This window comes from Oncorhynchus masou, chromosome 16 (genome assembly GCF_036934945.1).
Source record: "Oncorhynchus masou masou isolate Uvic2021 chromosome 16, UVic_Omas_1.1, whole genome shotgun sequence".
NCBI lineage: Eukaryota > Metazoa > Chordata > Actinopteri > Salmoniformes > Salmonidae > Oncorhynchus > Oncorhynchus masou.
The window spans coordinates 12,268,918-12,292,861 of record NC_088227.1 but is presented as its reverse complement, the minus strand read 5'-3'; the positions used below and the strand labels follow the sequence as shown (position 1 = coordinate 12,292,861).

General features: G+C 43.7%; 1 protein-coding gene across 1 annotated transcript; it reads left to right on the top strand.

The window, feature by feature from the left end:
- Positions 1-478: 478 nt before the first annotated feature.
- On the top strand, positions 479-23,724 carry LOC135557479 (ammonium transporter Rh type A-like). The gene is given in 11 exon segments (XM_064990751.1): positions 479-789; positions 792-848; positions 15,226-15,409; positions 16,318-16,468; positions 17,089-17,236; positions 18,392-18,558; positions 18,964-19,101; positions 19,740-19,861; positions 20,152-20,222; positions 20,384-20,457; positions 20,836-23,724. Coding segments are annotated over 11 exon segments (1,308 nt in total). The 5' UTR covers positions 479-662; the 3' UTR covers positions 20,905-23,724.
- The last annotated feature ends 220 nt before the right edge of the window (positions 23,725-23,944 follow it).

Genomic DNA, 23,944 nt, shown 5'->3' with positions numbered 1-23,944 from the left:
TGTGGCTGAATGGAAGCAAGTCCCCGCAGCAGTGTTCCAACATCTAGTGGAAAGCCTTCCCAAAAGAGTGGAGGCTGCTATAGTAGGAAAGAGGGAACCACTCCATATTAATGCCCATGATTTTGAAATGAGATGTTCGACGAGCAGGTGTCCATATACTTTTGGTGATGTAGTGTATCACCCAGACACACCAGCATGACTCTGACAGTGACAAATTAGTTGAAAAAAGCTCATTAGCCATTCATCTCATGTCTCTGTCACTGGCCGGGGGTCATTACTGTGTGTTTTGCCAAAGTCTTGTTTTTTCCCCCTCTTTTAAAAAGAGTAAACACCCAACAGTGAGGAAACCCATCCCCATGAGCAAAGTGAAGAAAGGGGAGTAACCATGCGGGCCTGACTGTTCTGCCCTGCCATTGGTCCCCACGAAAACTGCACCAATTTAAAACCAGACACCAGTTGCTCTCCACCCGTCAGACTATTACCACAAGCCCCAAAAGATAGATAGGGAGAGAGAGAAAAAGTGAGCGTGTGTCAGAGACAGAGGGTCAGCCTGAGATAAAGATAAAAAGAGAGAGAGAGAGAGAGAGAGAGAGAGAGAGAGAGAGAGAGAGAGAGAGAGAGAGAGAGAGACACACACACACACACAGTTAGTTAATATTGGCATGCCTGCATACTCCACCAACATGAGGCTTAAGTTTCCTATCCTGGCTCTGACTCTGGAGATTATCACCATCATCCTGTTCGCTGTGTTTGTGGACTACGATGATGGGAACATGGGGGGCACGGAGCCCACAACACCACACACCATGAGAATAAGACGGAACAGGATCCTCTGACCCTTTATCCCAGTAAGTGACACCTGAAGGCTCCTTCATGTTAGCCTGGTCCCAGATCAGTTTGTGTGGTCTTGGAATGACAATGACCATAGGAGTTGGCAAGACAGGAACAGGTCTGGGAGCAGGCTTCCTCAGTGTGGTGCCACATATTGTATGTGTGGGCTGTCAGTGTGTCAGCCTGGTTGAGGGAGCTTGGCTGAATCATGGATTTTATTGTATTGACTCCTTAATGCCAACCCTGGTTGCTATGGATGAAGGGCTATTGAAGTTGAGTCTCAAAGATTTGACCCTTATTCTCTTAATAATTGTGCAGTAGCTTTGAGGGATAAGCTATAGATCATTGGAGATGGTATTATTGAGTTATCAGATACTCCTGTGAACAATCAGAGAGAGAGAGAGATGTCGTGGGAAAGCATGGTGTGAGGTTGTTGTGCACGTGCCCATTCCAGCATCCTCACACCTAGAAATACTCTTTAGGGAATGGGCCAGATGCTCGAGCTGTCATAGGAACACCACTCTCTCTCATACTGGACAGGTTCACTGTGGCTAGCCTCCAGATGGATTGTGCAAATGGGAAGATGATTGCTAGGACTGAATGGCATCGACATACTTATTACAATAGAACTTGCAAGTGCACTTAAGGGAAGTGCAGTCATGTATTTTAGTGAGACATACGATTGAGTTAAAAATGTACATGCATTTGTGTTTGGAGATAGATAAGTCTATGAAAAATGCCAAAGCCCCACCCCTACTAAAAAATAATTTAGATGTTAGTCTGGTGTTCTTTGGGTGGTTCTTGGAATCCCAGTAAGTGTATTTTCTACCTATTTTAAAACAGCATAAATACTTGCAGACTTACAGTATAGAGGTTTGCCCAGAAATGGGCAGGGCAGGTGTGACCCGAAGAGATTAGCGTAGTGCTTAGCATTTGGGCCGATCCTTTTCCATTCCAAGAATTTTGTATATCCAAAGACATCCTAAAACCTTTAGGTTGGTTGTTTTTAAATAAACTGAGAGAATATTTTTATTTCAAGATGTTGTTTAATGGGTTATATAGCTAGAGATGTGTATTAAAGGCAACATTGACTTTCTTTTCTTAAGAAAGCTGTAACATTTGCAGATTCCATTCATAACTATCATAATTGACCCCCCAAAACGGTCAATTTACTCAACAGACTGGCTAATTTAACGCCCCATAACATGCTCATTCAGCTGAACAACCAGAAGTTGCCGCAATTACAGGTTCATAGCAGAGGAAATAAGAGGAGGAATGCAATTTTGAAAAATATGAGCCTGTTGTTGCTGGGCTTTACCATCAATGGACAAAATCATTGTTAAAAAAAATATTGAGAGGAACCAATGGTTTCTGTGGCTCTGTGAAGTACTTGTTTTCCTCAAAGAATGGGGACCTTAAGATTTGTTACACAGGGTTGTTTTACAGCCATAGTCTACTCCTTTCATCAAAGTCAGGCTGAATTTGTAATTTGCAATTACAGTTCACAAAAAGCAACTTCACCAATTGCACTGGTGTAAAAAGCTCCCCAATTGTCATACCAGAATAAAAGTATAGATATTTTCTATGAAGGTGTCTCAATTAAAAGTGAAAGTCCCCCAGGTAAAATACCACTTGAGGAAAAAGTATCTGGTTTTAAATGTCAACTCAGCAAAAAAAGAAACATCCTCTCACTGTCAACTGTGTTTATTTTCAGCAAACTTAACATGTGTAAATATTTGTAAGAACACAACAAGATTCAACAACTGAGACATAAACTGAACAAGTTCCACAGACAAGTGTAACGGTTCTCGTCTGTCGAAGGACAAGCGGACCAAAATGCAGCGTGGTGGTATTCATGTTCTTTAATAAAAATGAACTAGACATGAAATAACGAACAAAACAAAGAACGAACGTGAAAACATATACAAGCCTATCTGGTGAACACAAACACAGAGACAGGAACAATCACCCACGAAACACTCACAGAATATGGCTGCCTAAATATGGTTCCCAATCAGAGACAACGATAAACACCTGCCTCTGATTGAGAACCACTCCAGACAGCCATAGACTATGCTAGATACCCCCACGAAGCCACACACCCAATACCTAACAAAACCCCAAGACAAAACACACCACAATAAACCCATGTCACACCCTGGCCTGACCAAATAAATAAAGACAAACACAATAAACTTCAACCAGGGCGTGACAGAACCCCCCCCTAAGGTGCGGATGCCCGGACACACACCAAAAACCATATGGGAGGGTCCGGGTGGGCGTCTGTCCATGGTGGCGGCTCCGGCGCAGGACGTGGACCCCACTCTATCAATGTCTTAGTCCCTCCTCCTCGCGTTCTTGGATAGTCCACCCTCGCCGGGACTGAGGCAGCTCGGGACTGAGGGGAAGCTCGGGACTGAGGGGAAGCTCGGCACTGAGGGAAAGCCCAGCACTGAGAGGAAGCTCAGCACTGAGAGGAAGCTCAGACAGGTAGTTGGATCCGGCAGATCCTGGCTGGCTGGCGGTTCTGGAAGATCCTGGCTGACTGACGGATCTGGAAGATCCTGGCTGACTGACGGATCTGGAAGATCCTGGCTGACTGGCGGATCTGGAAGAGTCTGGTTGACTGGCGGATCTGTAAGAGTCTGGTTGACTGGCGGATCTGCAAGAGTCTGGTTGACTGGCGGATCTGGAAGAGTCTGGTTGACTGGCAGATCTGGAAGGGTCTGGCTGACTTGCAGATCCTGGCTGACTGGCAGATCTGGAAGAGTCTGGCTGACTGGCAGATCTGGAAGAGTCTGGTTGACTGGCGGATCTGGAAGAGTCTGGTTGACTGGCGGATCTGGAAGAGCCTGGTTGACTGGCGGATCTGGAAGAGTCTGGTTGACTGGCGGATCTGGAAGAGTCTGGTTGACTGGCAGATCTGGAAGGGTCTGGCTGACTGGCGGATCCTGGCTGACTGGCAGATCTGGAAGAGTCTGGTTGACTGGCGGATCTGGAAGAGTCTGGCTGACTGGCAGATCTGGAAGAGTCTGGCTGACTGGCAGATCTGGAAGAGTCTGGCAGATCTGGAAGAGTCTGGCTGACTGGCGGATCTGGAAGATCCTGGCTGACTGACGGATCTGGAAGATCCTGGCTGACAGGCGGATCCGGAAGAGTCTGGTTGACTGGCGGATCCGGAAGAGTCTGGCTGACTGGCGGATCTGGAAGAGTCTGGTTGACTGGCGGATCTGGAAGAGTCTGGTTGACTGGCGGATCTGGAAGAGTCTGGTTGACTGGCAGATCTGGAAGGGTCTGGCTGACTTGCGGATCCTGGCAGACTGGCAGATCTGGAAGAGTCTGGCTGACTGGTGGATCTGGAAGAGTCTGGTTGACTGGCGGATCTGGAAGAGTCTGGTTGACTGGCGGATCTGGAAGAGTCTGGTTGACTGGCGGATCTGGAAGAGTCTGGTTGACTGGCGGATCTGGAAGAGTCTGGTTGACTGGCGGATCTGGAAGAGTCTGGTTGACTGGCGGATCTGGAAGAGTCTGGGTGACTGGCAGATCTGGAAGAGTCTGGGTGACTGGCAGATCTGGAAGGGTCTGGCTGACTGGCGGATGGTGGCTGACTGGCAGATCTGGAAGAGTCTGGCTGACTGGCGGATCTGGAAGAGTCTGGCTGACTGGCAGATCTGGAAGGGTCTGGCTGACTGGCAGATCTGGAAGAGTATGGCAGATCTGGAAGAGTCTGGCTGACTGGCGGATCTGGAAGAGTCTGGCTGACTGGCGGATCCTGGCAGACTGATGGATCCTGGCAGACTGACGGCTCTGGCTGCTCCATGCAGACTGGCAGCTCTGGCTGCTCCATGCAGGCTGGCAGCTCTGGCTGCGCTAAACAGGCAGGAGACTCCGGCAGCGCTGTAGAGGCGGAAGGCTCTGGCAGCACTAAACAGGCGGGAGACTCCAGCAGCGCAGGAGATAAGGAAGGCTCTGGCTGCGCTGAACAGGCGGGAGACTCTGGTAGCGCTGTAGAGGAGGAAGGCTCTGGCTGCACTGAACAGGCGGGAGACTCCGGCAGCGCAGGAGAGGAGGAAGGCTCCGGCAGTGCTTTAGAGGTGGGAGACTCCGGCAGCGCAGGAGAGGAGGAAGGCTCCGGCAGCGCTGGAGAGGCGAGGCGCACTGTAGGCCTGATATGCGTGGTGCTGGCACTGGTGGTACTGGGCCGAGGACACGCACAGGAAGCCTGGTGCGGGGAGCTGCCACCGGAGGGCTGGTGTGTGGAGGTGGCACAGGATGGGCTAGACCGTGAAGGCGTACTGGAGATCTTGAGAGCAGAGTGCTGGCACAGGACGTGCAAGGCTAGGAAGGTGCACAGGAGGCCTGGTGTGTGAGGCTGGCACCATCTTCACCAGCCGACTAACACGCACCTCAGGACGAGTATGGAGCGCTGACCCAGGTGCCATCAAATCCCCGACACGCTCCGTCAGGCGAATTCCATGCTTAAAGCACCAACACAGCAACTCCCTCATTACTCTCTCCTCCAATTTCCCCATTCTCCTTCACAGTCTCTGCTTCACTCACCTCCAACACCGGCTCTGGTTCTGGTCTCCTCCTTGGCTCCTCACGATAAACAGGGAGAGTTGGCTCAGGTCTGACTCCTGACTCTGCCACACTCTCCCTGAGCCCCCCCCCCCAAGAAATTTTTGGGGCTTCCATCCGCGTCGCCGTGCTGCCTCCTCATACCGGCGCCTCTCCGCTTTCCCCGCCTCCAGTTCTTCTTTGGGGCGGCGATATTCTCCAGGCTGATTCCAAGGTCCATCTCCATACAATTCGTCCTCCCATGTCCATTCCTCTCTTTGTTGCTCCTGCTGTTGCTGTTGCTTGTTACCACGCCGCTTGGTCCTTTTGTGGTGGGTGATTCTGTAACGGTTCTCGTCTGTCGAAGGAGAAGCGGACCAAAATGCAGCGTGGTGGTTATTCATGTTCTTTAATAAAAATGAACTAGACATGAAACAACGAACAAAACAAAGAACGAACATGAAAACCTATACAAGCCTATCTGGTGAACACAAACACAGAGACAGGAACAATCACCCACGAAACACTCACAGAATATGGCTGCCTAAATATGGTTCCCAATCAGAGACAACGATAAACACCAGCCTCTGATTGAGAACCACTCCAGACAGCCATAGACTATGCTAGATACCCCCACGAAGCCACACACCCAATACCTAACAAAACCCCAAGACAAAACACACCACAATAAACCCATGTCACACCCTGGCCTGACCAAATAAATAAAGACAAACACAATCAACTTCGACCAGGGCGTGACAACATGTGACAAAACAGAAATGGAATAATATGTCCCTGAACAAAGTAGTATTTCAAAGTATTTTATACTTAGTTACTTTACACCACTGACCAATTGCAGTTAGATTCAGTATGATGCTAAATGAAACTCAAGAAACTCAAAGACACTGGTGCCTTGGAGGTTTGAGATTTGTCCAAATCTGCATGATTCATTTTGGCACGGGCACCTGTCCTAGTGAATGCAGTGGCGTTGGCACTGGGTTATCATGCCTGGGAGACAGAATGAGGATTCCCCATACGGGATTACGGAAATGCAGACAGAAGGTTGATAAAACGCAAGCTTAATTCCCTTCAATTATGTTTAAGCCAGGTCATTTGTCAGAGCTATGGTGACCTCCAAACGCGTCAGCATTTAACATTATTGAAAATATTTTGGCTGCTGGCCTGAAACCTAATTTCAGACTATCAACCTGAAATCCTGGTTAGCACACTACAACTACCATGGATGGAAGATGACCTAACATGTTGGACATAGAGCCCATCTGAGAGGCTGAGTTCCAAATGGACCTTCTCTCTACCTCCCACAACACCCTTCTCTCAGAGCCTTTAACTGGTATGGTGTCTCAAAGGTATCAAGTATTCAGGTGATATAAGATGGATGGGGTCGAAGCTGATCAAGAATGCAGGGCAAGCAGCCTTAGAGCATTGTTAATAGAAGTGAACCTCAGCCACTAGCTTCTGTATCCTGCATCGCTAAAATGCCCATTCCTATGAGACCATCCAAGGGGTTTCTCTAAAGGCCACTGCAGAGTGTCACGGAACCGAATAGACAGGCTACTGTTAACATTGTACTTGCTAAGTCTACGGTTTTTAGGCTTGTGTCACGTTGGCAAGATGGATTCGGGAGACAGATGCAGGAATGCGTAATAGGGTTTTCTATTTAGCCCAAATTACGGCGTGCCGAGTGAAGGCACGGGGATGAAGACCAAACAAACACGTAACAAAAACACAGGGTTGAAACCCAAGACAAAATAGCGACGAGTATCTCGAATAAATAGACAAACGCACATCGATTAACACTCGGGGTGAGACCCGTAATCATCTGCACAATCCACAAGGGCACGAAAGCCCAAAACACACAGCACAGGTACTCACATGCACCAACGGACATTGTAACAATAAACGACAGCCCCATGGAAACCAAAGGGCATACTTATATTCGTGCCCTCACGACGCCAGGACAGCGGAGTCAATCACCACCTTCCGGAGACACCTGAAACCCCACCTCTTCAAGGAATACCTAGGATAGGATAAGTAATCCTTCTCACCACCCCCCCTTAATGATTTAGATGCACTATTGTAAAGTGGCTGTTCCACTGGATGTCAGAAGGTGAATTCACCAATTTGTAAGTCGCTCTGGATAAGAGCGTCTGCTAAATGACTTAAATGTAAATGTTAAATGTACTAATCAGTGGGAATAGGGGACAGGTGTGCGTGATGAAAGTTCCATGGATCCGTGACAGCTTGCCTAATGTTTTTGTAACCTGACTGGATGTGTGCAAAAATGTGAGAAGTAAAGTGTATGCGACCCGGGCCAGGAAGTCAGAAAACTAACTTTAGATCCAGGGTCAGCTCAGTCTTGACTCTTTTGGGTTGGCGAGCCCAAGTGGGTTATTTTGTTCAGATGGTGCCAAAAACAAATATATGCAAAAAGAAAAACTATAAACAGGCATGCCCAATAGTGCTGAGCGATTAGTGCTTTTTGAGGTAAGTTCGGTTTCGGTTTGATTATAAAAAGCTAATCACAGTTTTTGATTTTAGTTTCAATATTATATATATATACATATATATATATATATATATATATATATATATATATTAAATGCATTATTAAATAATGACATCATATATTTTTTAGCTAAAAAGACGTACCCAAAAGTAACTGCTATTCATGTGTAATTACGTGATTCTGACATGTATATTTGGAAAGAAGATATCTGGGAGATAATGAGGAAATAAACTGAAGATAATTTACATAGTTCAGAATACACAAGATCAGGCACACACAAATCCGTAAAAAAAATATATATATATTTTCATTGACAAGCTACAAGGGAATTATTGATGATTAGAGCTGTTCACAACATGTGAACAAAATCAGAAATTAAAAAGGGATTGATAGACCTAACAACTAGAAATGGGCAGATGTTTTAGTAAGTGGTGTCAGGTGTGGTCACGGGACGTTTCCAAGTGTCCCTAAACCTCTCCAAAGTGGCATACAGTTGAAGTCGGAAGTTTACATACACTTAGGTTGGAGTCATTAAAACTCGTTTTTCAACCACTCCACACATTTCTTGTTAACAAACTATAGTTTTGGCAAGTCAGTTAGGACATCTACTTTGTAATTTTGTAAAAGTAATTTTTCCAACAATTGTTTACAGACAGATTATTTCACTTATGATTCACTGTATCACAATTCCAGTGGGTCAGAAGTTCACGTACACCAAGTTGACTGTGCCTTTAAACAGCTTGGAAAATTCCAGAAAATTCCAGAAAATTATGTCATGGCTTTAGAAGCTTCTGATAGGCTAATTGACAAAATTGTTGTGTGTACCTGTGGATGTATCTCACGACCTACCTTCAAACTCAGTGCCTCTCACCTGACATCATGGGAAAATCTAAAGAAATTAGCCAATACTGCAGGAAAAATATTGTAGACCTCCACAAGTCTGGTTCAACCTCGGGAGCAATTTCCAAACGCTTGAAGGGGCTATGTTCATCTGTACAAACAACAGTACGCAAGTATATACAACATGGGACCACGCAGCCGTCATACCGCTCAGGAAGGAGATGCGTTCTGTTCTTAGAGATTAACGTACTTTGGTGCGAAAAGTGCAAATCAATCCCAGAGCAACAGCAAAGGACCTTGTGAAGATGCTGGAGGAAACAGGTCCAAAAGTATATATATCCACAGTAAAACGAGTCCTATATCGACATAACCTGAAAGGCCGCTCAGCAAGGAAGAAGCCACTGCTCCAAAACCTCAATAAAAAAGCCAGACTACGGTTTGCAACTGCACATGGGGACAAAGATCGTACTTTTTGGAGAAATGTCCTCTGGTCTGATGAAACAAAAATAGAACTGTTTGGCTACAATCGCAATCGTTGTGTTTGGAGGAACAAGGGGGAGGCTTGCAAGCCGAAGAACGCCATCCCAACCGTGAAGCACGGGGGTGGCAGCATCATGTTGTGGGGGTGCTTTGCTGCAGGAAATCTTTACTAGGAGTTTAAATGGAGTTTAAAATTAACTGTTTACAAAACAATATAAAATAAATAGATGTACAGTACCAGTCAAAAGTTTGGACACACCTACTCATTCAAGGGTTTTCTTTATTTGTACTATTTTCTACATTGTAGAATAATAGTGAAGACATCAACACTATGAAATAACACATATGGAATCATGTAGTAACAAAAAAAAGTGTTAAACAAATCAAAATATACTTTATATTCAGATTCTTCAAAGTAGCCACTGGACATTAAAGAAGATACAAAAATGTCTTATCAAACACAAACACGGTTACACACGTGTCCTCCAATAAAAAAGGTGTACAAATAGAAATTAGCTGAATGATTTACAAATGGCATTCGTGTTCATTTTTACATCCCAGATGATTGGATTTCACTTTCATCATAGCTTGTGCATGTCTTGATAGTCTTTGACGCAGTCCCTCTCTGCCAGGAAACACCCTTTTTTCTCTTTGTGTTTTGTGCAATGCTTGCAGTTCTTCCTTTTGTCTTTTGGCAGGTGTGTTAGATAGTGCCGCTCACCTTGAGTGGAGGGTCTTGTGATGGTGGTGAGGTTGCTTTGGGCCCGCAATTCAGCCATTTCCAATACCAGCTACTCTCGGAAGGCCAACTGGGAGAGACCTTTTGGTTTGGCCATGTGCTTGTGGAGAATGAAAGCCTTTACTGTAGCAATGTCCACAAAGTGGTAGAAAAAAAGTTATATACTACCTCCTGGTCTTGTGGAAGACCTGGTAATAGCCTATCAGAGGATCAGATAGGTCAACAACCCCCATGCTGGCATTGAAGTCCTTCACAGAAACAGGAATGGGGACACTCCTCCTCACCCATGCCCCATCGGCTAGCACAAAGAGCTTCTAACCCCATTTGGTCTGCAAGCCAATTTGAGCATTTGAGGCAACCAAGTGCTCATCTATATATAGATTTTGAGCAGGCTGGAAGTACATTTGGCATGCCTCCACCATGTCATGATAAAGGGGCTTGACTCTTGCAAGACGATCATACCCTGCAGTCCCGATTTGCTGGTCATTCTCTTGATCCTTTTGTGGATCACTCATGTTAAGAGTACGGTTGATGGCCAAGAATCAGTTTTCACTCATGATGGAGGTGGGGAACTCGAGCTGATAGAGTGGGGATATTGCTCCAGTTGTCAACTAATCTTGATACCTTTACCAGTCCCATGTAAATCACCAAGGAAATGTAGTTGAGCGTGTCACCCATGGTGACAGGTTTCCAGGACATCTTCCCTCCCCCTGTTGCTTCCAGATGTGCATATTCATTTTAATTTGATTACTTTACTGTTTTATATTCCTTAATAACCAAAAAAATAAGAAATATTGGTAAATCGCTCAGCACTAATGCCAAAACTAAAGATAAAAAACAAACGAAAGGCCTCACGGCCACCCAAAACATCCTTTTAGCACAGCACTTGGACATGGTTGGTGCTGCCACCTGGGGTACGGAGTGTTGAAGTCTATCCTGGTCCGGTGTGGTGCCTAACTGTGTGCTAACACTAAACTACCTTCTACAGTACATAACAATAGTGCATATCTCTGTATTATTTATTTGGTTTTGCAAGGTTGGAGATTTTAGATGACAATGTTGGATAAGATGAATGTGTAGTGGTAGGCCGAAGAAGGGAGATATCCAATATGGACAAGATAAAAGCTGAGACTTGTTTTGCCGCTATGTTCCTAAGCTTCAAGTTTAGTACTCTACGTCTCAGTTGGTATAGTAGGGTGCTGACACCGGAAGGAATTTATCAGGCTAGTTAGTTCCCAGCAATAATACACGATACATCATGTATTCTAGTTTTTGTTACCTTGTCCATTCCCTTGCATCAACCCACTCATTGTGAGGTAATGTTTTGCACGTTGCTTGATTTGCACATTCCCAATCAGTACCCTCAATCAATGCTAAAGAACAGAAAACATTGCATGCAATGTATTAACAACAAAAATGCTGATTTGTTCAGTCAACACATGGCTATCTTATCTTGTACAGTCGTGGCCAAAAGTTTTGAGAATGACACAAATATCAATTTTCAAAAAGTCTACTGCCTCAGTTTGTATGATGGCAATTTGCATATACTCCAGAATGTTATGAAGAGAGATCAGATGAATTGCAATTAATTGCAAAGTCCCTCTTTGCGATGCAAGTTAACTGAATCCCGCCCCCCCAAACAAAACATTCCACTGCATTTCAGCCCTGCCACAAAAGGACAAGCTGACATCATGTCAGGGATTCTCTCGTTAACACAGGTGTGAGTGTTGACAAGGACAAGGCTGGAGATCACTCTGTCATGCTGATTGAGTTTGAATAACAGACTGGAAGCTTCAAAAGGAGAGTGGTGCTTGGAATCATTGTTCTTACTCTGTCAATCATGGTTCCATGCAAGGAAACACATGCGGTCATCATTGCTTTGCACAAAAAGGGCTTCACAGGCAAGGATATTGCTGCCAGTAAGATTGCACCGAAATCAACCATTTATCGGATGACCAAGAACTTCAAGGAGAGCGGTTCAATTGTTGTGAAGAAGGCTTCATGGCACCCAAGAAAGTCCAGCAAGCGCCAGGACCGTATCCTAAAGTTGATTTATCTGCAGGATCGAGGCACCATCAGTACAGAGCTTGCTCAGGAATGACAGCAGGCAGGTGTGAGTCTGCATGCACAAGTGAGGTGAAGACTTTTGGAGGATGGCCTGGTGTCAAGAAGGGAAGCAAAGAAGCCACTTCTCTCCAGGAAAAACATCAGGTACAGACAGATATTCTGCAAAAGGTTCAGGGATTGGACTGCTGAGGACTGGGGTAAAGTCATTTTCTCTGATGAATCCCCTTTCCGATTGTTTTGGGCATCCGAAAAAAAAGCTTGTCCGGAGAAGACAAGGTGAGCACTACCATCAGTCCTGTGTTTATTTATTTTACTAGGCATGTCAGTTAAGAACAAATTCTTATTTTCAATGATGGCCTAGGAACAGTGGGTTAACTGCCTGTTCAGGGGCAGAATGACAGATTTTGTACCTTGTCAGCTCAGGGATTTGAACTTGCAACCTTTCAGTTACTAGCCCAATGCTCTAACCACTAGGCTACACTGTCGCCCCACTGCTGTGTCATGCCAACAGGAAAGCATCCTGAGACCATTCATGTGTGGGGTTGCTTCTCTGCCAAGGGAGTGGGCTCACTCACAATTTTGCCTAAGAACACAGCCATGAATAAAGAATGGTACCAACACATCCTCCGAGAGCAACTTATCCCAACCATCCAGGAACAGCTTGGTGATGAACAATGCCTTTTCCAGCATGATGGAGCACCTTGTCATAAGGCAAAAGTGATAACTAAGTGGCTCGGGGAACAAAACATCGATATTTTGGGTCCATGACCAGGAAACTCCCCAGACCTCAATCCCATTGAGAACTTGTGGTCAACCATCAAGAGGCGGGTGGACAAACAAAAACCCACAAATTCTGACAAACTCCAAGCATTGATTATGCAAGAATGGGCTGCCATCAGTCAGGATGTGGCCAAGAAGTGAATTGACAGTATGCCAGGGCGGATTGCAGAGGTCTTGAAAAAGAAGGGTCAACACTGCAAATATTGACTCTTTGCATCAACTTCATGTAATTGTCAATAAAAGCCTTAGACACTTATGAAATGATTGTAATTATAATTCAGTATTCCATGGTAACATCTGGCAAAAATATCTAAAGACACTGAAGCAGCAAACTTTGTGGAAATGTATATTTGTGTCATTCTCAATACTTTTGGCCAAGACTGTATATATCTTACAAGGCATTTTGTATATCTTACATGTTTTACATTGTTCAGACTTTGATATCAGGGAAAATATTGGATAGATTTTAGTTATTTGTTTGTTACTGGATAGGCGCGGGTGTTCTGGCCAGTGCCAGAGGGGTTATAATGTATCCTATGATGTCTCGGAGGCATTGCATAAGTAATACTAAACCTGATTATAATCATGGTCCGGTGCGCTGAATCTCATCCATAGCAATACAATGCACTCCTGGGTAGAAAGAAACAGTCACATGTAAACACGATAATGAGTGAGGAATTCATGGACTTCTAATTTGAGACAAAATCTGTTTAGAAGAGCTAACCTTCCTGTTTATTCTGTTTCTATCACTGTGTAGCATAAAGAGGGAGCCTCCAAACAAACTCAACTCTTAAATGAATTGCCAGTTATAACAATCCCTCTACAACTGCCTAAAATGTAGCATCGGTTTTTACTTATAGTAAGGCCTGGTATGGCACAGAGACATACAGAGAAAGAGATGTGTATGGCACTGGAATGGCATGTTGGTAGACATGTTTCTTGGAGAGTCATACACAGAGAGTCATACACAGTCATATATAGTCACAGACAAAACAAGACAACGGACCTATCGGGCTAGTCTATGCTGCACCTCAGCTCCCCAACTGCACACCCTGTATTCCATTACTTCCCCAGGACAGCCTGTTGTTTAAATATGAATTTTTTTACCTTTATTTAAGAACAAATTCTTATTTTCAATGATGGCCTAGGAACAGTGGGTTAACTGCCTGTTCAGGGGCAGATTGACAGATTTGTACCTTGTCAGCTCAGGGGTTTGAACTTGCAACCTTCTGGTTACTAGTCCAACGCTCTAACCACTAGGCTACCCTACCCAGCTTCCCTGACACCACAATGCTAACTTCCCACCACAATGCTAACCAGAGCTGGGGCAACAAGGACTATTGTTTCCACATTCTGCAAACGGCAACACCTTGATGTACTTTCCAGATGAGGACCAGTCATCCATCGCACAATGACTGATCACTTTTGGGAATTGGGAGTCTGGCTTCCTGTGGTCAGGCATTTCAGGGAAGCGAACCTTTTCTGAGTGTCGAGCGAGAGCGGGAGTAGAGTGTGTGGGTGGTGGAGTAGAGTGGGAGTGGAGCTTGGAGAATTAGGATTGTTCCTCCAGCTGCGGTGGACAAACCGTTTTAAGCTCCACACACCTACATATGTACGCACACACATACACACATTTGGTCAGTCTCTTGGGCCAGTAGCCTGATCATTATCTGCAGAAACTCGGATAGTGCTCACATCCTGCTGTCCGCACACACAGTGAGCTAAAGTCCTTATAAGTAAAGTCTGTCCTCTTGTATACATCAATCTAAACATGCATAAAGTGCGAGCACAGTGATCCATCTATTAAGTTTAGAAGACTTGGTTAAGATCATGTGATCCCAGTGAATGGAACAGCGTAAGGCTACTGACATGACACATCAAACTGGGTTATTGGGAGCCTCAGTTCTCAGTATCCCATTCACAGACTAATCTAATCCTCCTCAGGATTTTCATTGACCCCCTCATGGGGATATGGGTTACTAATGTTGCTGCACAATCCAATGCGGGTGCTCTGTGAATCATTTGAGCAGCCAAAGGCAAAGCAACATAATGAATGGAATATTTACATGCCACTTATAGCCCTAGGTTTTGATCAATAGCTAGACTGTCAACTGATTTGAATGTCTTTGACGTGTTGTAATAGAGGATTATAATCACATAGCAAGCCCTTCCAGGGTTTTATTCATTTGTTTTAGTTTTCATTCACTATTCATTCAAAGTGAATAAATCATATGGGGCCTGTTTTATAGAGAAAAGATGCAATTATATTATGTTAACACTACCACCAATGTGTTTTGGATTTCATGTGAATTTAAAATGTTAATATCTCTGCCATTTTGGAAGTCACTTTTTTAATGAATCATACTCCACTGAGCTGACCTCTGACCTGCCATTTGTTCCCCAGTGTTCCAGGATGTCCACGTTATGATCTTCATTGGCTTTGGCTTCCTGATGACCTTTCTGAAGAGATATGGCTTCAGCAGCGTGGGCCTCAACCTGCTCCTGGCCGCATTTGCTCTGCAGTGGGGTCTAATCATGCAAGGCCTCTGGCACCTGGATGACGGCAAGATCAAAGTCTCCATCTTCAAGTAAATACAAATAGTACACTAACAGAACGTTCAGAATAAATAAAGCTAGCAGTATCATCATAGTACCCATGATAGAAGACATCAAGTAAATACAACATAGACATTACCAAAACCGTCAAAACCAATAATCAGCTTGCAGTAATAGTACATGAACGTACAGTTGAAGTCTGAAGTTTACATACACCATAGCAAAATACATTTAAACTCAGTTTTTCACAATTCCTGACATTTAATCCTAGTAAAAATTCTGTTTTAGGTCAGTTAGTATCACCACTTTATTTTAAGAATGTGAAATGTCAGAATAATAGTAGAGAGAATGATTTATTTCAGGTTTTATGTCTTTCATCACGTTCCCAGTGGGTCAGAGGTTTACATACACTCACTTGGTATTTGGTAGGGTTGTCTTTAAATTGTTTAACTTGGGTCAAACGTTTTGGGTATTCTTCCACAACCTTCCCAAAATAAGTTGGGTGAATTACGGCCCATTGCTCCTGACAGAGCTGGTGTAACTGAGTCAGGTTTGTAGGCCTCCTTGTTCGCACAAGCTTTTTCCAGTTCTGCCCACAAATGTTCGATAGGATTGAGGTCAGGGCTTTGGTGATGCCCACTCCAATACCTTTCTATCCAATACTACTAATACTATGCATATGTTAGCATCTGGGACAGAGTAGGAGGCAGTTCACTCGGGGCACGCTATTCATCCAAAAGTGAAAATGCTGCCCTCTATCCCAAAAAGGTTAATACAGCAACAGAACGGGTAGAATGAATGAAGCTAGCATTAGTGGTATTATGTGCACAAGATAGAGGACAATCATAGAGAAGTGTTCTGTTCTAGTGTTAACAAGACATCTCTCGCTCTTTCTCTCTCTTCACTCCCTCCTACTCGTCCTCTCCTTCCTCACCATAAGGATGATCAACGCAGATTTCAGCACAGCCACCGTTCTGATCTCGTTCGGGGCAGTGCTGGGTAAAACCAGTCCTGTCCAGCTCCTCATCATGACCATCCTGGAGATCACCATCTTCAGCATCAACGAACATCTGGTGGTAGAAATCCTGGAGGTCAGTGCACTTCACCATAATCTCCGATCCCAGAACTAACCCTTATTCTAACAGTCTGTCACAACAAACTAACTTCAACCTTGTCCACTCATCTAAGAACTTGTGAACATGAAAAACACTATACTAGAAAATGATATTAGTTAATACAGTTCAATAAGCAATATTGCGTGCAATCTTGTGAGTAGCAGCAAAAACTGTGTGAATCTCCTGTTGACCCATATATGTGTACTATCTGTTTACCGGGGACATTATACACCTGGCCCATAACCCTAGTGAGACTGCCCTCTAGTGGTGAGAAGTGACAGCCCAAGATAACCGCGATCAGACAAGATTCATCCTGAATCCAAAAGGGCTCAGACAAATATAACCACGGCGTAAATTCTTAGGGATGAACCTACAAAGGGAAAAATATATCTAGGTCAATTTTATTTGATATTCTTGAATCGGTCCAATCCTATACCCAACAAATCAGTGCACAAGAATGTGCAGAGGTGTGAAGGATGGGTGATTGACAGGTGACTGAGGTTACTAGCAGGCTAAGGAGAAAGTTAGGTTAGTAGGGCTGGTCTTTTTTTTTACAACATGAACTAACTACTTTATGTGGTTTGTCCCACTCACAGGCCAATGATGTTGGGGCCTCCATGATTATCCATGCCTTTGGGGCATACTTCGGTCTCGCAGTGGCCCGCATGCTGTACCGGCCAGCTCTGAGGAACAGCCATGAGAATGATGGCTCTGTTTACCACTCTGACCTCTTCGCCATGATCGGTAAGAGCAGCTCACATGGCAGTCATCAAGATCAATGCATTTTGGCCTCCCGTGTGGCGCAGCGGTAAAAGGCACTGCATCACAGTGCTAGAGGCGTCACTACAGACCCGGGTTTGATCCGGGCTGTGTCGCAGCCGGCCGTGAACAGGAGACCCATGAGGCAGTGCACAATTGGGTCAGCGTCGTCCGGGTTAGGGGACTTCGGTCGCCAGTTGTATGTTGTTTCCTCTGACACATTGGTGCGGCTGGCTTCTGGGTTAAGCAAGCAGTGTGTCAAGATGCAGTGCAGCTTGGAGGGGTTGTCTTTCGGAGGACGCATAGCTCTCGACCTTTGCCTCTCCCGAGTCCGTACGGAGTTGCAGTAATGGGACAAGCCTGCAACTACCAATTGGATATCATGAAATTGGGGAGAAAGAAATGTATCCTAATAATCTATGCATTTTATTGATTAGCGTAGACAGTCACTAACAACTGTTATAGATTAAAGAGTAGTAGATAGATCCGCTAAATATTGTTAAAACGTTCTTTGGAACACTAGTAAAAACAATTCAGCAATAAGGGGGTTCTAAGTATCAAGCATCTCAGAGTAGGAGTGCTGATTTTAGTATCATTTTTATTTATTTTATTTTACCAGGAAAGTCAGTTAAGAACAAATTCTTATTTAAAATGACAACCTACCGGGGAACTTCCTATGCCTTGTTCAGGGGGAGAACAACAGATTTCTTATCTTGTAAACTTGGGGATTCAATCCATCAACACTTTCGGTTACTGGCCGAATGCTCTAACCACTAGGCCGCACCACTTTTAGATCACAATTAATGGGATTTCATGGACAGAGGGACCTGAACCTAGATTACCATTCCTACTCTGAGACGCTTAATACATACGGCTCCTGGTGTCTGTTTGCACTGTACATTTTATCACAGGGGAAGGGGAAGGGGAAGCTCCCCCAAATCATAGGTCTCATTCATCACCTAGTGGAAATACAGTGTATCACTTCTAAAACTCACTGTATTATAAAAACAGTGACACTAGCAGGCATAATTATGTTCAATGTAGTTTCAATATATTTAATACATCACTTTTTTGTTTATATATTTTAGAATTAACTGAAGTAGCAGACAAATCAAAATCCTCCTTGAATATCTTCTCCAGGTACCGTGTTCCTCTGGATGTTCTGGCCCAGTTTCAACTCTGCCATCGCTGAATCTGGCACTGATCAGCTCATGGCGGTGACCAACACCTACTTCTCCCTGGCTGCCTGCGTACTGTCTGCCTATGCCGTCTCCAGCTTGGTGGAGCACAAAGGGAAACTGGACATGGTGAGTCTTCCAATGTTTCATTCAAACCACAAAGGATCACAGCAAATCTGGAAATTGTTTACTTTCTTTCAATTTATTTTTACTTGTTTATGTTCAAACAAGAATATTGAGTGTGTGCGCGTGTATTGTATGTCTTTGGGAAAGCGACAATAAAATCTCACACAGCACCTACTATAGCATAGCTCACTACAGACCCTGGTTTGATCCCGGGCTGTATCAAAACTGGCAGTGATCGGGAGTCCCATAGGGCGGCGCACAATTGGCCCAGCGTCGTCCGAGTTAGGGGAGGGTTTGGCCGGGGTAGGCCGCCATTGTAAATAAGAATTTGTTTTTAACTGACTTGCCAAGTTAAATAAAGGTTAAATAAAATATAAAATAAAAAAGATGCTTCTGTGTCTTCCATAGGTCCACATCCAGAATGCCACTCTGGCAGGAGGTGTTGCCGTGGGAACCTGCGCTGACATGGACATCGGCCCTTTTGGTGCCATGATCATCGGGTTCGTGGCTGGCATCGTCTCCACTCTGGGCTTCAAGTTCCTCACTGTGAGTTCAAAGGTCACACAAGTCTGAACCAATAGAAAGGGAGATACCTAGTCATAACGGAATGCATTCAACCAAAATGTGTCTTGTGCATTTAACCAAAGCCCTCTGAATCAGAGAGGTGCAGAGGGCTGTCTTAATCAACATCATCAGTCCCTGGGGAGTAGTTGTTTTTGTTGGGGGTTAACTGCCTTGCTCAAGGGCAAAACAGCAGATTTTTCCATCTTGACGGCTCTGGGATTTGAAGTAGTGACCTTACAGTTTCTGGACTAATGTTCTTAACCACTAGGCTACCTGCCGCTAAAACCCTGCAGTGGACCAGGACACCACATTGTCTATGAAAAGCCAACTAGTGTTGCAACATAGACATGCCTGAGTTGCAATAAACCTACATTCCTTTGAATGTCAGCGTCCTCACTAACCAGTTAGGGGGAGGAAATAGTGTCCTCAGCCCAATGAGAAAATCTGGTTCTGGTTTGTTAAACGAGTTTTGCATGCTGGGAGAAACTTGCATTTTAGTCAAAACAATCACCCATCCATCCATGACTGACTAACCTGCCATCAGATGGCTAGAAATATGTTGAAATGAGTGGGCACTAGGGAATATAGAAATTACACAACTGTTTCTCTCTGTGTTTCAGCCAATCCTGGCATCCAACCTGGGCATCCAGGACACCTGTGGTGTCCACAATCTGCACGGCATGCCTGGCATTCTCGGGGGTATTGCTGGCATTGTGGCTGTCGCTCTGGGCAAGAAGAACGGGTAGGGCTCATCCAATGGCATTCCTCATACTGTATTTCTATAAAGGCATTGGATAAAGGAATTAGAGGTATTAGAAATAAAAGGCATTTGAAAAGGAATGATTTTCTCAAGACCTTTGGTAAATGAAGATGTGTAGTCAATATCAGATACAGATAGTGTAGTTCTTGAAAGTCTAATAATTCACTTTTCCGTTAAGGTGTGAACTTGGCCTCAATAATTAGTCTCAAAATAAGGGTCTCTTGCCGTAATTACCTAAGTACTGTTTCTCATTTCCGCCATTCTTCCCTCAGGAGTGCTGCCATGCAGGGTGCAGCCCTGGCCTCATCACTTGGGTTCGCTTTGGTTGGAGGAACTATTACAGGTGGGTGGAGAGAGACTGCCATTCTTTGTCATTCAAAAAATCTACATAACATTTGAACAGACAGTTTTCATATTTTCTAAAACTATGCAGTTTGTTTTATACGATGCCCGCTGAGAAACATATATTTAATAATACTGTTAATAACTTTTCTATTTGTACAGGTCTGATAATGAAGCTTCCATTCTGGGGACAGCCTCCAGATCAGAACTGCTTTGATGATTCCATTTATTGGGAGGTAATAATCTGAAAGAAACAAATACAACACATTATCCTGATCCATTAATGACCATCACTAGCTTACAGTTGAATCAAATGCCTGAGGTATATGGTATAACGTATAGGATGTTACATTATTGGTGTGACACTCATGTAACATTTGACATATCCAGTCCCATAAGGTGGCATTAGCCACATATAGATTGTTATTAGTCATACATGGCAAATGTGGCATACTGTCTTGTATTACATTGAACGTGACCACCTGGAGACACACATAAAATATTTGATTTTTAAATTTAAAAAAGACTATCTTATAACAAATAAGATTTGGTATAGATTAAATTGTGGCTAAATTCTGAGATCTGTGACTGACTGAGATGTGACTGTGTTCTAGGTTCCTGGGGAGGAGGAGGAGGAGGGCGAGGAGAGCCTGGCTCACGGAGACCAAAAAGCAGAGGCGTAAAGCTCCCACTCTTTGCTGCACATTCACAACATACAACCCTCTGAGCTAGAAATGGGAAAGTGAGGAATCATGAACCACACATTAGACATTGGGTGTACTCTATCTCAATAGTCTTAACTGGCTTCCTCTCCTTGTCACCTCTCCTTCATCTAATTGGTAGATCCCTACCAGGACTTCATGCGTCACCCGTCTAATTGCTTGACCATCAGTGCAGAGGACGTAAAGGAGAGAATCTATGTTGTACTATTGAATTCAACCCAGGATGGCTAGTGCTGTGAAATTGTCAGTTATTTTCAACTACTGCATAAATAATTGGATTGATATGAGACAAATTGAGATCATATCGTGATTCATGCTGCCTTATTAAGACATCTCTAAATCAACTCGATCAGCAGGGAAATGTTAGCCTATGTTGCACTTTTCTAGGTCCAAACTAGGTCCTCATTGTCCATAGATTTGTACAAAATATTTTAATCTTCAATTGAAGTAGGTCCACTGAAGAGCATTTGGGAAACATGTCATAGCTCGTTATAATTTCAACTAAAGTGTAAGAGGTGGGTGTGTTACATATTTTTTTTTAAACTAGGTCTCAATGCAATTGAGATAATATTGTAAGGATTTTCTTATCTTAAACAAATAATGTTTACAGAAACTCATTTCAAGCAACATGCTTGCAGTGCTTTGGATGTGTTAGTCTGAAAATTTATTTAAATGAAGGAGCATTTTGATATAAATGATCCTGAATAAGTTGCATTGAAACATGAACTGTTCTTTCACACAATCGGAGGAAAGATACTTTCAGGGATTCTTTTTTTACACTGAATTTGATGACCACCGTTCTGAGCCATTAGAACATGTATAGAAATAGTAGAAACAATATATCAAGCTGACAATATCACCAATTGTCTCACATGCTTTGTGAAACTATCGAAATGTTAACAGACATTTGTTTTGCCTCATTAGTTAGGGCTATACATTGTATATTTTTCTCAACGTGACTTTTTATGTCGCCATCCAACTGACATAGCCGATATTGTGTGCTAGGCCTTGTTTAATTAATAAAATCAACTGCTACTTTAGCCTGCTGCAGAGCTAGGCCGCATGACTGGAGCTCACTACTCCTACTGGAGAGAATCTGATACCAGACCAGGCTGCAAAGTTTAGGCAGTAGCTAAGGGCCAGTATTTATCAAGCGTCTCAGAGTGGGGGTGCTGATCTTGGATCAGTTTTACCTTTCTAGATCAGCACTCCTGAGACGCTTGATAAACACGGGCCCAGGTCTCATGGGGAACGGAGCTAGGCAAGAATAGGTTCTGCATTAAGCTACTCCCTGTGTGCATCCAAATACTCTAAGGTTCCCCTTCTTCTACCCCAGTATCCTCTCAGCTAAAATGGAGTTGAGTGTCTTTCCTTTTCATTTTTCAAACACAGAAAGTCAATTGAAATCCGACATGTCCAATTAAAAACCGGATAGTCTACATGTCACGTGGGTTCTGAATAAATGGGGCATGAGAAAGAAAGCCACTAAGAGATTTAGGATACATAAGCTTTCTATATTTCTTTCACTTCTTATTGTAACCTCTTAATGCAAAGTGTAGTTAGTTACATAATGGATATAGTCAGTTTCTCTAAATCCCTGCACCTAGGACTAACAATTGGTACTTAGTGATTCAGATCACAAGTATCTCTTTATACACTGAGTGTACAAAACATTAAGAACACTTTCATCATATTGAGTTGAACCCCCCCCCCCCCCCCTTACCCCAGAATAGTCTCAATTTGTTGGGTCAATGACTGTACAAGGTGTGGAAAGCATTCCACAGGGATGCTGGCCCATGTTGACTCCAGTGCTTGACCCCAAAGGTGTTCGGTGGGGTTGAAGTCAGGGCTCTTCCACACCAATCTCAACATTGGTGTGGATATTGTCATGCTGAAACAGGAATGTGCCTTCCCCAAAATGTTGCCACAAAGTTGGAAGCACAGAATCATCTAGAATGACAGTTGTGTCAAGTTGGCTGGATGTCCTTTAGGTGGTGGACCATTCTTGATACACATGGGAGACTGTTGAGTGTGATAACCCCAGCAGCGTTGCAATTCCCAACACAAACCAGTGCGCCTGGCACCTACTACCATACCCCGTTCAAAGGCACTTAAATATTTAGTCTTGCCTCTTCATCCTCTAAATGGCACACATACACAATTGCCTCAATTGCCTCAAGGATGAAACAAAATCATTCTTTAACCTGTCTCCTCTTCTTCATCTACACTGATTTGAAGTGGATTTAACAAGTTAGATCAAAAAGGATCATAGCATTCACCTGGCCAGTCTATGTCTTGGAAAGAGCAGGTATTTATAATGTTTTGTACACTCAGGCTATATCGCAACCATTTTGTTGAATAAAGCTAAAGTGATACCTGAGAGTGCAGGAGGAAAATAGTCAACAATAGTTCCTGTACTAGACCATTGTAGCAGGTAAAGATGAAACTGACTACAGATACACTACATGGCCCAAATGATGCTTGTCTAACATCTCATTCCAAAATCATGGGCATTAAAATGGAGTTGGTTCCACCTTTGTTGCTATAACGCTTACTTTTGGCCATGTAGTGTAGCTAGATAAGTAGTACATTTGGCTGATGTAGTAGCCTATGTGTGATTTAGATGTAATGCTTAGAACACCAGCAGGCAATATTTAAACAAAAAATGCTTGATATGACTTTTTTTAAAGTTACATAAAATTAGTATGTATTACATATTTGTTAATGTATAAATATTTATACTGTAATTTATGAATATGGCTTTATACAATATAAGAGTGACTCTGTGTGTGTTCTTTGACATGATTCCATTGCATTATCACCATCAACATTCTTTTCACAATCAGAACGTAGAAGGCGTGTTGTACATTTTCCAGGGCCAAGACACTAATTGTGTTATCAAGACAATCGGAGCTCTAGAAAGATGCCAGAGAGTCGGATGACCATTCAAAACGAATTTCCCAGTCGGAGCTCGTTTTTTTCATAGTTTCCAGTTGTCGTG